The sequence below is a fragment of the Sus scrofa genome, chromosome 10 (assembly GCF_054392235.1).
Source record: "Sus scrofa isolate SSC_HxYL_T2T_F1_AM1 chromosome 10, Sscrofa_HxYL_maternal_Yorkshire_Landrace_v2.0, whole genome shotgun sequence".
NCBI classification, from domain to species: Eukaryota; Metazoa; Chordata; class Mammalia; order Artiodactyla; family Suidae; genus Sus; species Sus scrofa.
In genome coordinates, this window is record NC_139392.1 from 56,027,134 (window position 1) to 56,045,270 (window position 18,137).

The 18,137-nt window shown below is 37.8% G+C and overlaps 1 protein-coding gene across 6 annotated transcripts in view; it reads left to right on the forward strand.

The window, feature by feature from the left end:
• Positions 1 to 18,137, forward strand: part of AGTPBP1 (ATP/GTP binding carboxypeptidase 1) — a 142,608-nt gene that overhangs the window by 22,497 nt on the left and 101,974 nt on the right. For 5 of the 6 annotated variants that reach the window (XM_021064641.2, XM_005656805.4, XM_005656806.4 and 2 more), the window contains 2 exons: positions 7,188 to 7,312; positions 17,529 to 17,596. In XM_021064641.2, the coding sequence (XP_020920300.2) occupies positions 7,188 to 7,312; positions 17,529 to 17,596 (193 nt within the window). Of the gene's footprint in view, positions 1 to 7,187; positions 7,313 to 17,528; positions 17,597 to 18,137 lie in introns of those variants that run through there. The other variant, XM_084979773.1, reaches the window with a different exon arrangement.

Consider the following 18,137-nt stretch of genomic DNA (forward strand, 5'->3'; position numbering starts at 1 on the left):
CCACCCCCTTCACCCTTGTGTTTTCCAAAGTGTGAAAATCATTCAAGAGGTAGAGCCGCCCTCTGCTGTTCACCCTATAGTTCTCTCAGCATTAGTATCAACAGGCTTAAACATTTTAGAGCTGAGTTGGGGACAGCTTAGAATATTTCATTCAGTTTTTATTCTATCAATGAGAAAAGCAGAAAAAGAAAGGGGAATCCTCTTGCCTGCATTCTAAATTTCCATTTATTTGTCTGCCTTCAAAAAATTTATGCATCCCTCTACCTGTTATTTATAAGACCATGACCCTCAGAACTTAACTGCGAGTTGTGTTTTGATAGTGGTGTAATTTAATTAAAACTTTGAAGAGTTACTGGTAGGCCTTCCCGTTGTGGCTCAGTGGGTTAAGAACCCGACACAGTCTCCGTGAAGATGCAGCTTAGATCCCTGGCCTTGCTCAGTGGGTTATGGATCCCGTGTGGCCCTAAGGTGCAGTGTAGGTTGCAGACGTGGCTTGGATCTGGTGTTGCTGTGGCTGTGGTGTAGGCTGGCAGCTGCAGCTTCAATCTGACCCCTAACCCAGGAATATCCATATGCTGCACATTTGGCTGTAAAAAGAAAAAAAAGTTACTGACAAAACAAATTCTGAATTTGGGATGGAATAGAACTTGTTATGCTCAGTGTGTTTTGTATGTTTGTGACTATTTTGTATAGTAGATGTCTTATTAGCTACTGAAAAATGCTGACAGATGACCTTTGAGAGAAAAATAATTGGAGAAAACCAAAAAACTCCCACTCAGTTGTTATATTTCAGAATTCTGGTTTCCATAATGCAGATTCTTCTAAAATCCAGGTTACAGAATTGTTTTTAAAGCTGTATTTCTTCTCTAGCATGCAGACTGTGATGTCTTAATACTGTTTCTTATCCCAAAGAACCAGGGTTCTTTGGAGAAGGGCTGATTCCAGATCACAGCACAGAATGTACCAGATAAGTTTAGAATCACAGTTCTCAAACTTTCTGGCTAAGGACCCCGTTGTGCTCTTAAATTAATGAGGACTCCAGAAAGCTTTTGTTGATGTGGGTTATTTTATGTGTTGATTATTTACCATATTATAAATTAAAGCTGAGAAATAAAACAGTGTTTAGTCATTAAAAAATGATAAACTAGTTACATAGTAACATAGTGACATTTTACATTAAAATAACAAAATGGTCAAAAATGTTAGGGGAGTTCCTGTCATGGCTCAGCAGAAACAAATCTGACTAGTATCCATGAGGACACAGGTTCGATCCCTGCCCTCGCTCAGTGGGTTAAGGATCCAGCGTTGCTGTGAGCTGTGGTATAGGTCACAAATATGGCTCAGATCTGGTGTTGGTGGGTGTGGCTGTGGTGTAGGGCAGCAGCTACAGCTCCGATTTGACCCCTAGCCTGGGAACTTCCACATGCTGTGGGTGTGGCCCTAAAAAGACAAAAAACAATTTAGTTAGAAGGTGGCTTTTTTTTTTTTTTTTTTTTTTTTTTTTGGTCTTTTGTCTTTTTTTGTTGTTGTTGTTGTTGCTATTTCTTGGGCCGCTCCCGCGGCATATGGAGGTTCCCAGGCTAGGGGTTGAATCGGAGCTGTAGCCACCAGCCTACGCCAGAGCCACAGCAACGCGGGATCCGAGCCGCGTCTGCAACCTACACCACAGCTCACGGCAACGCCGGATCGTTAACCCACTGAGCAAGGGCAGGGACTGAACCCGCAACCTCATGGTTCCTAGTCGGATTCGTTAACCACTGCACCACGACGGGAACTCCGGCATGTTTTATTAAATCTCTTTAATGTTTGGCTTTATAGAAGACAACTATATTCTCTTATCTGCTTCTGAGTTAATCTGCCATATATATACACACACACACACATTATATATAATATAAACATATGCTATGCATACATATATATTGATAATGTATTATATATAATGCACATATACTATATAAACACATCAGTATACATATTATATTAATATACACATATGCTATTCATATATGTTGATATATGTATTATATATAATACACATGCTATACATGCACATCAATATACATATTCTACATAACACACACACATGCTATACATTCGTATATCTGTATGTATATATAATACACACGTTATACATACACATATTAATTACGTTATATATAATACACATGTTAATGTATATATTAATATATAATGCACAATATTTTATATATACTTATATGTTAATATACATGTTATATATAATAAGTAATATATATACATATATATTTTTGTGTGTGTGTTCTTGTTATGAAAGTATATGACTACAATCCAGGCTCACATAGATGTATATTTAGAAAAGGAAGGAATACTTGTATAAAAGGCCTTTTCAGATAATTGTGGCTAATTGTCTTTCCATTTATGATGGAGGAAAATAAAGTTCTGTGTTCAGTATTTAAAGCAAATGTAATAGGAGCTCCCTTGTGGCTCAGTGGGTTAAGGACCTGACCTTATCTCTGTGAGGAAGTGGGTTCGAGCCCTGGGCTCATCCAGAGGGTTAAGGATCTGGAATTGCCGCAATCTGTAAGGTAGATTGCAGATGTGGCTCAGATCTGGTGTCGCTGTGGCCATGATGTAGGCCACAGCTTCCGCTCTGATTCACCCTCTGGCCAGGGAACTTCCATGTGCCATAAAAAGAAAGAAAGAAAAAAAGAGTAATGATTATAAAGAGGAATAAACATTTCTAAATGATAATAGTATACTTTGGAAGTAAAGCCATATAGTTTGAAGTTCAGATTGAAGTGGATATTACACAAAAACTTGATAAGTGATAGTTTCTTAAAGATGAGTTGCACAGTAGAATCAGAAACCATACATGTGAACTTTGTTTTCCTCTACATTGAAATCTGTTGGTCTCTCTTGCACCTTGAATGGTTCTTTTTACTCATGTCTGAACTTGTAACATCACGCAGTGGTCAATATTTGGAACATAGTGATTCGCTGAGTTATGCAGATCTTCTAAATAGTGATACTTCACAACACAGTTTTTTAAAACTTATATTTATTAATATGACCATTGGTTTTGTCAGAAAATTCTTTAAGTTGGGGAAGCCTCTCAAGGTCATGATATTTTCCAAAATTCTAATTTTTGCTTGAAATTTCAAATTTAATAATTGGCAACAAATCTATCAGTTGTTTCTTTTCAATGAAAGACTCTATTTCCAAGAAAACGTATGCCAAAATACCCTAGTGTAAATCATCATTGTCAGATTTTTTTTTTTTCAAGTTGAAATAAATGATGTTCCATGAAAAAAGTGGCTGGTTCAGCTTGAAGTTTAAACAGTCACACAGTGTTTTACCTCAGCATAACCTTATTTTTCATGATGCTGCTGAAATATTTTATGTGCACCCAGAATATTGAAAAACTGTCCTTACAGGTGAAACTGGCACTTTTGTTTTTAACTGCAAAGAACCCAATGACCACTAGTGATTACGCTGTGACTGCAGTTTGGTGTCACTGCCTTGATTGCATCATGGTGCCAGCACTTTGCCTATCATTGCCTTCAGAACAACAGTGGGAATATCAATACTCTGTCAAAAGTGAATAGTGTCTTAGTATCTTTATGAGAATATTTTTGGACCCTGCAGATGTTCTGAAAGGATCTCAAGGACTCAGAGTTTCATAGAGCACACTGAGAACTGCTGGCTGATAATGATCTTGTCATATCAGAAATCCAGGAAGCTATAAAAGACTAGGATTAAACAGAAGGACTTGGGAGCCCACATGAAGAGGCTCCCATTGATCAAAGATGGGGCAGTTTTGAAATTAAGCACTACAGTGGATAAAATGTATCAAACGCATTTAAATCTATGAGTACATATTGACACATGAAACCAAAATACTTCATTGTTACCTGGGAAGGATTTTTGGAAATGAAATCATTCTTCTGAAAACCGGGAAATATAGGTAAATTAAAAATCTAGCACTTGTTTTGCATTTATTTGATGCACTGTACCTCTGGATAATCAAATAAGGGATTTTTCTTTTTATGGCATTGTCCGAGTTAACAAAGAGGATTGGGAGTGTTAGAGGATCACTCATTTCCACCCCTAATAAAGTAATGGATCTAGGCAGCGGTAAGCAGCAACTGCTTATGTTACAAAAGTAAGATAACTAGATACTGCCTCCTTATGGAAGATTACAGTACCATTTATAAAGAATTCATGTTCACCAGATCAGGCCTTAATCAGATCAGGCCTTCCTTTATGACTGCCTGTTTACAGAAAATAAAGATAGACAAATGTGTTAATAATACCATTGTTGGGGTGGGGGAGAATACACACACACACACACACACACACACACTAAAGCATATGTTGTATTGGGTTTATATATTTTAAAACTTCATGTTAATGATAATATACTGTACATATTCTTAATGTTTTTTGAGTTTTTTTTTCATTTAGAGACTTTGAGCATATTGATACGTATTTCTTCATTTGTATACTACTGTGCCAGCCTTTTGCAAAATCGGGAAATAGTGTTTTATTTTAAATGGTATATTATTTGTATTTTAAATAGCATGTTCATTATGTTTTTTCAGCATCCAGATATCTTTTCAGACACCTCCATATTTAAAGCATCAAATCCAATCGTTAAACAAACAAAAAAAATTATAAATACCCTGTTTTCCACATGCTTCCATATTTTTTTGTTCATTCTGAACATAGCTGGTATTGCCTGTTTTGTGCTAGCCACTGTCTGACGTACTGGGTATATAGAATAATGTATGCAAGGTCTCTACATTCGTGGAGCGTACAGCATTTCAAATAGTGAAAAATTCTTTGGGCACATTTTCACATTGGAAGCAGAGGAGCTGAGGACATCCTTAGGGTGTAACCCAAAATGAGAAGGAGCCAGCTATATGAGGAACTGGAAGAAATTATCTTCTAGGTTGAGAGGACAGCAAATATAAAGACCTTGAGGTTGGATCAAACTTGCTATATTCAAGGAACGGATAGAAGGCCAGTGTGTCTGGATCCCAGTGTATGCTGGCAGCAAGAACGAGAGCAGATTATTTAGGATGCTGCAGTTGCCAAGGGAGAAATGATGATTGCTTGGACTTGGGTACTAATATTAATAATATATGGAGCAAAGTGAATGCATTTGAGATGCTTTAGAGATGGAGCTGATACTGGGTTAGGTGTGGGAAACCAAGTCTAGATTTTCGTCTTGAGCAACTGATGGGTTCATGTGAGTTTGGGAAGGTTAAGACTGGAAGAGGAGTAGGTTGAATGAAGCTAGACTTGGAGCCAGGCAGCATATGGATTCTGATTACAGCTGTGGGGGTAAATGAGATTGTTTGGGGCAATCGAGTGGGGAGATAGAGGTAGAGCTGGGGGGGGGGGCTGTCTTCAGATCTAGAGGTTTGCTGGAGGAGGAGGAGCTATTAGAAGAAATCTGAAAGAAGTGGTGATAGCAAGAAAATCAGGAGAGTGTGGAACCACTGAAAGCCAAAGAAGAAAGTGAAGAAAGAGCTGATTTGGATAGTGCTGAGATTCTGAGTGTGACAGGGCAAGAAGTGACCACAGGAGGTTTTGGGGAGACCTCAGTGCAGAAGCCAAACTAGTAGTTTGAAAAAGTGAACAGCACGTGAGGAAGAGGAGAGAACAATGACAGACCTTTCTTTTGAAGGAGTAGGAGAGAAACAGAGTTGGGAGGTGGGCAGCTAGCGAGCTTCTGGATCACTCGTGTGCTGATGGGTGTGTGCAGTTGAAAGGGAGCACTAAATGATGACTCAGAGGAAGATCACCTGAGGGAGCAAGTACATTGGGAATGCAGGCAAAGCTGGAGTCAGGCACACAGGTGGAGGGATTGTTCCAAAGAGAGCTGTTTAAAAGCAAGTCAGAGCTCAGCACCCTTCTGCCCAAAACCTTCCTGTCCCACTTAGTTTAAAAAAAGTCAGTTTCTTTACAGTAGCATACAAAGATCTAAATGATCAAGTTCTCCCCCCGCCAACCCCAGACCTCAGCTCTTACCGTTATTCTCCTTTAAGTTGGCTGCAGCCACACTGGCATCTCTTTTATTTTTTTTGGTCTTTTTGTCTTTTCTAGGGCCACACCCGCGGCATATGGGGGTTCCCAGGCTAGGGGTCTAATCGGAGCTGTAGCTGCCAGCCTACACCAGGGCCACAGCAATACAGGATCCGAGCCGCGTCTGTGAGCTACGCTACAGCTCACAGCAGCGCCAGATCCTTAACCCACTGAGCAAGGCCAGGGATCAAACCCGCAACCTCATGGTTCCTAGTTGGATTCGTTAACCCCTGAACCACGATGGGAACTCTGCATCTCATTTTTAATTGGCTACATCTGGCACGCTCCTTCCTGCCCTGGCATCCTGATGGTTATGACTCCACCTTTTGGACAGCGCTTTCTCTGGGTATCTGCACTGTAATTTCCTGCTTCTTTCAGGCATTTCCCTAAACAGTACCCTCTCAAGATTTTTCCTGACCACTCTATCTCAAATTGCAACCTTCTGCCCCCCTGGTGCCTTTTATTCCCAGAACCTGCTTTTCTCCATGGCGCCTCCCACTGGCCTTAATACTATATACTTATTTACATATTGAATTTGCCCCATTAGAATGTTCACTCTGAGGGGCACGGATCTTTGTCCATTTTGTTTACTTTTGGCAACACCTCGAGTAGTACCGAATGCACATATGTATAATGTAATGGGAACACGGAGGAAAGAAGGTGGGTAGAGAATTGGGGTAGGTTTAAGGAGCTGGCATTGGGAAGATGAATGTATTTTTTGTTGATTTTTATGTTCTGAAGCAGGGTGCTAACCGAGAATGGAGTGGGGGAGAAGGGATGGTTAGAATTTTGAGGATGTGTGAAAAGTCTGCTTTGGAGACTGGAGAGGTGAACTTTCAGGACGTATATGTAAGATTGCCGGGCAGGGTTGAATACACATTTGTGATTTTCTGAAATAGAATGTTTCTCATTTAAATAAATCAATAGAGTATTAATTAGCAATGTGAAGCTCTAAAACAGAGTAAGGAAATATGTCATGTATAAGTGCTTAACGTTTTTAGAAGGATAGAGCTTTATTTTATTTTTAACAGCGATCTTTGTAGTATTGAATTTGCCATTGATGTAGAATGTACCGTAATTTAAAGTAACTTTTTTTTTTTTTTTTTTTTTTTTAGCCTTACCAATAATTCTCGGATTGTGGGACTCCTGGCTCAGCTGGAGAAGATCAATACTGAATCTACAGAATCAGATACTGCCAGATATGTTACATCAAAAATTCTTCATCTGGCTCAAAGTCAAGGTAAGGTTTGAGCTAAGGCATTCTTTAAAAGCAGATGCTAAGAATTGTTCAAGTTTTTGATAAATAGATGATTTTATGTAAAAATCAAACTTTCTCCTATAGAGTCAGGAAGTAGAAAGCTGAATAACTTCGGAGGAAACTGATCTTCAAGCCTTGTTTCTAAAATGATTATGCATTTACTTATGTATGGTTTGCCTCCTCTCCAGCCCAATTTTCAAACAGCCCTTAAGTGCATTGCTGCTCATTTTAGAATGTTGTCAAAAAGATGTCAGATATTGTAGGAGTTCCTGTTGTGGTTCAGCATAAACAAACCTGACTAGTGTCCATGAAGATGCAGGTTCAATCCCTGGCCTTGCTCAGTGGGTTAAGGATCTGGCATTGCTGTGAGCTGTGGTGTAGGATGCAGATGCAGCTCTGACCTGGCCTGGTAGTGGCTGTGGCTGTGGCTGTTGTCAGCAGCTGTAGCTAGCTCCAATTCGACCCCCAGCCTGGGAACTTCCATATGCCACCGGTGTGGCCCCGACAAAGCCAAAAAAAAAAAAAAAAAAAGGTGTCAGATATTATAGAGCATTGGTTATTTGTGTTGTCCCCACTGTCATTCAATAGTTGGGTGACCTTAGGAAAGCTTTGAATCTCTAGGACTTGGTTGCACTGTCTGTGAAGTAGGGAAAAGAGATATCGTGTGGGTATCATGAAATTTACATGACAAACATGTAAAAAGAATATTATAAGTGTTCAATAATGATATCCACAATTAGGTATAATTTACCTATTTTATGAAGCTGGTACTGCTGAGTTGGTATTGAAGACTTGACAGGGTACAAGAGAAAAAAGTATTTAACTTTGTACTTAGGAACATCAATTAGAAAACCCCCAAATACAACATTAGTGAATTGTCTAATTATAATATCAGGAAATGTATCAGTGTAATGTTTTTTTGGACAAATCAAGTAAAACCCATGTGACTATCTCAACAGAAGCTAAAAAGGAAATTTAAGTTTTTAAAACCTGTGCTTGATTTTAAAAACCCCCCACAAAAACCTCAATTTTTCTTTTTTTTTTTTAATAAAGCCAAGTCAGCAGCTACCTTAGTATTTAATAGTGATGCATTGAAGGCATTCACTTAAAATTAGAATCCAGACAATTCACAGTTAATTACTTTAATGTGTTTAGTTTCTTTAATTCTTTATCCTGGAGGTTCAGGTCATTGAAGTAAGATGCTTAGCTAATGTTTCCTATGTTCAGGAGCTCAGTATTTATTAACCCTTCTTCGTGGTCATAGGCCCTTAATTTATTTTGATAACTTCCTCCTGTGCAGCCCACTTAAGGGGTATTTGACAGCACCTCAAACCCACCAGAGGTCTCTAAATAGTTGCATTCGTCCTTAGAAAAATCTAAAATATCCGTAACCCTTTAATTCGGAAAGTTGCTATACTGGATTTTAGCCTTTGATAATTTATGCTTTTAAAATTATTAGTATCCCATCATTATTGATAGGATAATCCAATTGTCTATCCATTTGAGAGAGAAAGATTAGGAATGTACAGTTTAAGAAGAAGAAGTGCCAATAACCAGTAAACTTATGAAAAGGTTCTTTATGTCTTTAAAAGTCAGGAATTACTAATGAAACAATGAAGATATTTCTCAGTAGTTAGGTTGGCAGAAATTAGAGAATGACAATATCCAGTGCTGTTGAAGGCATGGAAAATAGGGTGGTCTCATAAACTGTAGGTGGTACAATAATTATTATAAACTTTGGGAAAAAGAATCTGGCAATAGTTATAAGAATTTAAAGAGCACCTGCTATCTTACTTAACATTTTTACTTTTAGAAATCTATGTGACTGATGCAAAAATCGGTGTGACATATATAAAAGAATGTTTGGGAGGTCCTGTTGTGGCACAGTGGAAATGAATCTGACTAGTGTTCATGAGGATGCAGGTTTGATCCCTGGCCTTGCTCAGCGGGCTGGGGATCTGGCATTGCCATGAGCTGTGGCGTAGGTTGCCGACACAACTTGGATCCCGAGTTGCTGTGGCTGTGGTGTAGGCTGGCAGCTGTAGGTCCAATTGGATCCCTAACCTGGGAACTTCCATAAGCCGAGAGTGTGGCCCTAAAAAAAAAAAAAAAGGATGCACTTGTGAAAAAAAAAAAAAAAAAAAAAATGACAAAGAATGTTTGGGGATGTTTATTTCAGTGTTGTTTGTAAAATCAAAGATCAAGAAACAACCTTAAATATCCCTCATTGAGACAATGGTTAATTCTGATGTAGCCAAATTGTGGAATTTTATAAGTGTATTATAAAACCATTATCAATAATAAGTTATTTATGATATATGGGATAGTTCATATGTGGAACTACAGGCGTGCCTTGGAGCTACTGCCTTTTGATTCCAGACTACTGCAGCAAAGTGCATGTTACAGAAAGATGAGTCCCATGAATATTTTGGTTTCCCAGTGCATATAAAGTTATGTTAACCTTGTACTATAGTGTGCAATAGCCTATGTCTCAAAAATGTACATACCTTTATTAAAAAATACTTTATTGCTAAACAAGGTGAGCCTTGAGTGAGTCATAATCTTTTTGCTGTTAGAGTGTCTTGCCTCAATATTTATGGCTGCTGATTGATTGGGGGTGGTTACTGAAGGTTAGGGTGGCTGTGGCAGTTTCTTCAAATAAGACAGTGAAGTTTGCCCCACATCACTCATCACTCTGCTGCATGCAGTGCTATTTGATAGCATTTTATCTACAGAAGACCTTCTTTTAAAATTGGAATTAATCCACTTAAACCCTGCCACTGCTTTATCAACTGAGTTTTTGGAACCTTCTGTATCCTCTGTTACCATTTCAGCAGTCTTCATCAGGAGTAGATTCCATCTCAAGAAACCACTTTCTTTGCTTATCATAAGAAATCACTCTTCATCTGTTACCATTTTATCACGAGATTGCAGCAATTCAGTCATATCTTCAGGCTCCACTTCTAATTCTAGTTCTCCTGCTCTTGCTGCCACATCTGCACTTACTTTCTAGTTACTTTCTCCACTGAAGTCTTGAACCCCTCGAAGTTGTCCATGAAGGTTGGAATCAATTTCCAACAAACTTCTGTTAATGTTGACATTTTGACCTCTTCCCATGAATCAAAAATGTTCTTTTTTAAAAATTTTTATTTATCATTATTATTTTTTTTTTTTAGGGCCGCATCCGTGGCACATGGAGGTTCCCAGGCTTGGGGTCCAATCAGAGCTACAGCTGCTGGCCTACACCACAGCCACAGCAACTCGGGATCCAAGCTGCATCTGTGACTTACATCATAACTCACGGCAATGCCGGATCCTTAACCTGCTGAGCTAGGCCAGGGATCGAACCCACAACCTCATCGTTCCTATTCGGATTTGTTTCCACTGTGCCACTACAGAAACTCCCTTGAAAATGTTCTTATGCCATCTAGAATGGTGAATTCTTTCCAGAAAGTTTTCAATTGACTTTGCCCAGGTCCATCAGAGGAATCACTATCTATGACAACAATAGCCTTATGAAATATATTTCTTAAATAAGACTTGAAAGTCAGAATTACTCTTCAATCCATGGGCTGCAGAGTGGATTTTGTGTTAGGAGGCATGAGAACAACATCAATTTTGTATAACCCCATCAGAGCTCTGGAGTGTCCAGGTGCATTGCCAATGAATGGTCCCTTTTTGAAAGGATTTTTTTTTTTTTCCTGATCAGTAGGTCTCAACAGTGAGCTTTAAAATATTCAGTGAACCATGTTGCAAACAGATGTTATCATCTAGGCTTTGTTGTTCCACTGATACAATCTAGGCAGAGTAGTTTGAGCATAATTCTTAAGGGTCTTAGGATTTTTGGAGTGGTAAATGAGCATTGTTTTCATTTCAAGTCACCAGATGCACCAGAGCCTAACAAGAAAAGCTTTGAAGCCTGGCATTGACTTCTTTTCTCTAGTTATGAAAATCCTAGGTAGCATCTTCTTCCAATGTAAGGCTGTTTTGCATACATTGGAAAATCTGTTGTTTTGTGTAGCCACCTTCATTAATTATCTTAGCTAGATCTGGATACCTTGCACATGTATGTTATAGTTATGGCTTCTTTCTTAAAGCCCCATGAATTAACCTCTGATATCTTCATACATTTCTTCTACAGCATCATTACCTCTCATCCTTTATAGAATTGATGAGAGTTAGGGCTTTTCTCTGGATTAGGCTTTAGCTTTAGGGAATGTTATGGCTGATTTGAACTTCTATGCAGACCACTAAAACTTTCTCCATATCAGCAGTAAGGCTGTTTCACTTTCTCATCATTCATGTGTTTACTGGAACAGCACTTTTAATTTCCTTCAAGAATTTTTCTTTTTCATTTACGACTTGGCTAAGTGTTTGAGGCGCAAGAGGCCTAGCTTTTTGCCTGTCTCAGCTTTTGATATGTCTTCCTCACCAAACTTAATCATTTCCTGCTCTTGACCTAAAGTGAGAGACAGAAAATGATTAGATGTAAAATATGATATAAAAAACAGTAAAGCAGGAGTTCCCATCGTGATGCAGTGGTTAACGAATCTGACTAGGAACCATGAGGTTGCAGGTTCGATCCCTGGCCTTGCTGAGTGGGTTAAGGATCCGACGTTGCCGTGAGCTGTGGTGTAGGTTGTAGACGTGGCTCGGATCCCACGTTGCTGTGGCTCTGGCATAGGTTGGTGGCTACGTCTCTGATTGGACCCCTAGCCTGGGAACATCCATATGCCATGGGAGCAGCCCTAGAAAAGGCAAAAAGACAAAAAAAAAAAAACAAAAAAAAAACAAAAAAAAAAAACGGTAAAGTAAGAGAAGGAGAGTACAGATGCAGGGTTGTTAAAAATGCGTTTTAAATTATGAGATCAGCAACTTAAACCAATCACATATACACTTATTTAGATAGTATAGAAAGACCTCATGGTAACTATAAACCAAACATCTATAATAGATATACACACAAAAAAGAGAAAGGAATCCAAACATAGCACTCAAGATAGTCATCAAATCACGAAGAAGAAAACAAACAAACAAACAAACAAACAAAAAGACCTACAAAATATCCCCAAAAGAGCAAAACGGCAATAGGAACATACATATCAGTAATTACTTTAAATGTAAATGGGCTAAATGCTTCAGTCAAAGAACATAGTGTGGCTAAATGAATACAAAAATAGGATGCATATAAAAGTTGCCTGCAAGAGATTAACTTCAGATATAAAGACACACAGACTGAAAGTGAGGAAATGGAAAAAGGAATTCCATGCAAATAGAAATCAGAAGAAAACCAGGGCAGCATGATTTATATCAGATGAAACATACTTTAAAATAAAGACTGTTACAAGAGACAAAGAAGGACTTAACATAGTGATCAAAGGATCAATCCAAGAAGATCACAACAATTGTAAAATATCCAGCCAACATAGGAGTACCTAAATACATACAGAAAATATTGAGACATAAAGGGGCGAAATGACAGACACACAATATCAATAGGAGGCTTTAACAGCCCACTTACATCAGTGGACAGATCAATGGGAGAGAAAATCAATAAGGAAACACTGGCCTTAAAGGACACATTAAATTAAATGGACTTAATAGATATATATATAGAACATTCCATCTGAAAACAGCAAAATACACTTTCTTTTCAAGTGCACATGGAACAGTCTCTTGGATAGATTACATGCTAGCCTCAGAAATTTAAGGAAATGAAATTATATCAAGTATCTTTCTCAATTACGATGCTATGAGACTAGAAATCAACTATAAGGAGAAACTGCAGAAAACACAAATATGTGGAGGCCAAACAATATGCTACTGAAGAACAAATGTATTGCTGAAGAAATCAAAGAGGAAATCAAAAACATATTTGGTGACAAATGAAACAAAAATAATGACCCAGAATCTATAGGGGGCAGCAAAAGCATTTCAAAGAGGGAAATTTATAGTGATACAAGCCTACCTCAGAAAATAAGAAGAATTTTAAATAAACAGTCTAATCTTACACCTAAAGGAACTAGAAAATAAAGAACGACCACCTTCCAAAGTTAATAGAAGGAACAAAATCATAAGGATCAGAGCAGAAATAAATGAAGTCGAGACTAAAAAAAAAAAGAAGCAATAAAAAAGATTGATGAAATTAAGAACTGGTTGTTTAAAAAGATAAAATTGATAAGCCTATAGCCAGTTACATCAAGAAAAAAAGAGAGTGTTCAAATCAGTAAAATCAGAAATGAAAAAGAAATTACGACTGACTCTACAGAAATGTAAAAGATCATAAGAGACTACTATGTCAGCTGTGTGCCAATAAAATGGACAGTTTAGAAGATATAGGGACAATTTTGGAAATGTACAGTCTCCCAAAACCGAACCAGGAAGAAACAGAAAATATGAACAAATTACCAGTACGAAAATTGAATCAGTAATTTTTATTTTTTTAAACGGCCGTACTTGTGGCATATGGAAGTTCCCAAGCCAGGGATTGAATCCAAGCCACAGCTGTGACCTAGGCTGCAGCTCCAGCAATGCCAGATCCTTTAATCCACTGTGCCAGGCCAGGGATCAAACCACACCTGTGCAGTGACCTGCACCACTGCAGCTGGATTCTTAACCTACTGTGCCACAGTAGTAATTCTCTCGAATCAGTAATTTAAAAACTTCCCAACACATAAGAGTCTAGGACTAGATGACTTCACAGGTGAATTCTGCCAAACATTTCAAGAAAGAAGAATTAACACCTATTTTTCTCAAACTGTTCTAAAAAATTGTAGAGGAAGGAATGCTTCTGAACTCATTCTAAAAGGCCAGCATCATCCTGATACCAAAACAAGACAAAGTTATCACAAAAAAGGGGAATTACAGGCCAGTCTCACTATGAACATAGATGCAAAAATACTCAACAAAATATTATCAAATTGAAACCAACACTGTGTTAAAAGGATCATACACCATGATCAAGTGGGATTTATTCCAGAGAGGCAAAGATTTTTTCAATATCCATAAAACAATGTGAAATAGCACATTAACATAGTGAAGAATAAAAACCATATATGATCATCTCACTAGAGGCAGGAAAAGCTTTGACGAAATTCAGTATCTCTTTATGTTGTTGAATATTATGTTGTTATCCAATAAGTGGGCATAGAGGGGACATACCTCATCATTATAAAAGCCATTTATGACACACCCTCAGTTAATATCATACTCAGTAGTGAAAAGTATTTTCTCTAAAATAAGGAGCAAGGCAAGGATGCCCATTCTCCACGTTTATGCAACATAGTTTTGGAAGTCCTAGCCACAGCAATCCCAGAAGAAAAGGAAATATAAGGAATCTAGATTGTTTCATTGTTTCAGATGATATGACACTACCTGTAGAAAATCCTAAAGACGCTGTGAGCAAACTACTAGATCTCTTCAATGAATTAGGTGAAGTTGCAGGATATAAAATTAACATACAGAAAGCTGTGGCATTTCTATAAGCTAACAGTAAAGTGTCAAAAAGAGAAATTAAGGAAACATCCCATTTACCATCACATCACAAAGAATAAAATACCTGGGAGTAAACCTACCTAAGGAGGCAAAAGACCTGTACTCCAAAAACTATAAGATGGTGATGAAGGAAATTGAAGATGACACAAACCTGTGTTATGCTATACCATGTTTATGGTTTGAAAGAACTAGTATTGTCAAAAATACCTATATTACCCAAGGCAGTCTACAGATTAAGTGCAGTCCCTATTGAAATACCAGTGGCAAATTTAGGACTAGAACAAATCATTTTAAAATTTATATAGAAACACAGGAGTTCCCATCATGGTTCAGTGGATAATGAACCTGACTAATAACCATGAGGTTGAGGGTTCAATCCCTGGACTCGCTCAGTGGGTTAAGGATCCAGCATTGCCATGAGCTGTGGTGTAGGTCACAGACATGGCTCGAACCCTCGTTACTGTGGCTGTGGCATAGGCCAGCAGCTGTAGCTCTGATTTGACCCCTAGCCTGGGAACCTCCATATGCAGTGGGTGCAGCCCTAAAAAAAAGGCAAAAAACAAAAAAGAAAGAAAGACAGACAGACAGACAGACTGACTAAATACCTTGACTAGCCAGAACAATCTTGAGAAAGAACAGAGCATGAGGAATCACACTTCCTGACTTCAGACTATGCTATAAAGCTACAGTCATCAAAACAGTATGTTACTGGCAAACAAAATAACAAAAAATGACACATAAATTGATGGAACAAGAGAGAAAGCCCAGAAATAAACCCACATGCTTATGGTCAATTAATCTATGATAAAAGGGGCAAGAATATACAATGGACAGAAAAGTGGTGTTGGGAAAACTGGACAGCTACATCTAAAAGAATGAAATTAGAACATTCTCTAACACTCTATAAAAAAATTCAAAATGAATTAAAGACCCAAATGTAAGGCCAGAAACTATAAAACTCCTAGAGGAAAGCATAGGCAGGACACTCTTTGACATAAATCACAGCAATATTTTTTGGATCTGTCTCCTAAAGCAAAGGAAATAAAAATAAACAAAAGTACCTAACTAAATGTAAAAGAGTTTTCATTGCAAAGGAAACCATAAACATGAAAAGACAACCTACAGAATGGGAGAAAATATTTGCAAATGATATAACTGATAAAGGATTGATATTCTAACACATAAATAGCTCATATAACTCAGCATCAAAAAAATCAGACAACTTGATTAAAAAATAGACGAACTGAATAGACATTTTTCCAGAAAGGAACTACATATGGCCACCAGGCACATGAAACAATGCTCAACATTGCTGATCTTCAGGGAAATGGAGCTCAAAGCCACATGAGATATCATCTCCCCCATGTTAGAATGGCTGTCATCAAAAAGGACACAAATAACAAATGTTGGCGAGGATGTGGTGAAAAGGGAACCCTCCCACTGTTGGTGGGAATGTAAATTGGTGCAGCTGCTGTGGAAAACAGTATGGAGGTTTCTTAAATTAACTAAAAATGGAACTACCATATGGTCCAGCAGCTCCACTCCTTGGGTATATGCCCCCAAGAAACAAAAATACTCATTTGGAAAGATGCATGCACCCCATTGTTCATAGCAGCATTATTTACAATTGCCAACTTAAGTGTCCATCAAAAGATGAATGGATAAAGAACGTGTGGAATATATGTATACACACACACACACATATGTACACACACACACACACACACACACACACATATACACACACTGGAATACTACTCAGCCATAAAAAAGAATCAGATTTCACCTTTGCAGCAACATCCATGGACTTGGAGGGCATTATGCTAAGTGAAATAAATCAGACAAAGAAAGTGATACTGTATTTATATGTGGAATCTAAATATAAGAAACTAGTGAATATAACAAAAAAATAAGCAAACTCAGATATAGAGAACAAACTAATAGTTACCACTGGGGAGTAGGGGGAGGGCAACATAGGGGTGAAGGAGTAGGAGGTACAAACTATTGGATGTAAGATAGGCTACAGGTTATAAGATAGGCTACATTCCTAAATGTTGGCCTATGATCTATGTTTTTGCTTTTGTTAATTAAAGGAGAATTGTGGAGAAGCTTTAGAAACCTTAAACAGAAATAATTTGTACTTTTTTTTTTTTGAGATGAAAAGGATCATTTGGGTTATCTGGTTTCCAGATTCTCAGAAATAGCTCTTCATTTGTTTTGTTTATTTCTGTGTGCATCAGAATTTTAAAATAGTATTAATTTAATCAAACCATTTGAAATTGGTGGTATTCTGTTTTCACCAATTTTGATTAATATTTTCTAGTTTTTGTCATAAAGATAATAAAGAGGCCTTCCTTATCATTTTTACCTTGCCTCCAGTTCTGGTACCTATATTAAGTTAGTGATTTTAACATTTTAGATAGATTAACAGGGATTCACTTCATCCATGTTAGAAGCTGTGACAAAATGCAAGAAAGATTTTGTAATCTGAAATCTAGAAGTCCCCACAGAGTAGTGTTAGCAAATTCAAAGGGAGAAACATCTAAAAACCCAATTTAGAGTGTTTACTGGGCCAATGGGGACTTGTTGAATGAATGTTATATATGTTATCTAATGTTGTTATGTGTTAATTATATGATAAAACTATGTGAATTTTTTTTCCTTTAATGTCTCAAAAGATAACTTTTTTTTTTCTACTTTTCAGAAAAAACAAGGAGAGAAATGACAGCCAAAGGTTCTACAGGAGTGGAAGTTCTGCTGTCAACATTAGAGGTTAAGTCACTGACAGATTTTAATTATGTAGCTATTAATACCAGCCTGTATTGAGGGAAAAAAAATATGAAGTATAAAATTTTATCTTAGAGGTAGAGCCAGCGAATAAGTCTGTTTTAGTTTTTAAATTTATCATTTATAATGGTGGTATAAACCTTTTAATATTTACTAGGTAAACCTCTAAGCCTATTTCCCTGATGATAATGATAATCACATTTTAAATCTTTTTTTTTTTTTTTTTTTTTTTGTCTTTTTTTTTGTCTTTTTGCTATTTCTTGGGCCGCTCCTGCAGCATATGGAGGTTCCCAGGCTAGAGGTCCAATCGGAGCTGTAGCCACCGGCCTACGCCAGGGCCACAGCAACGCAGGATCCGAGCCGCGTCTGCAACCTACACCACAGCTCACGGCAACGCCGGATCGTTAACCCACTGAGCAAGGGCAGGGACCGAACCCGCAACCTCATGGTTCCTAGTCGGATTCGTTAACCACTGTGCCACGACGGGAACTCCCACATTTTAAATCTTAACATGCCATTCTAATTG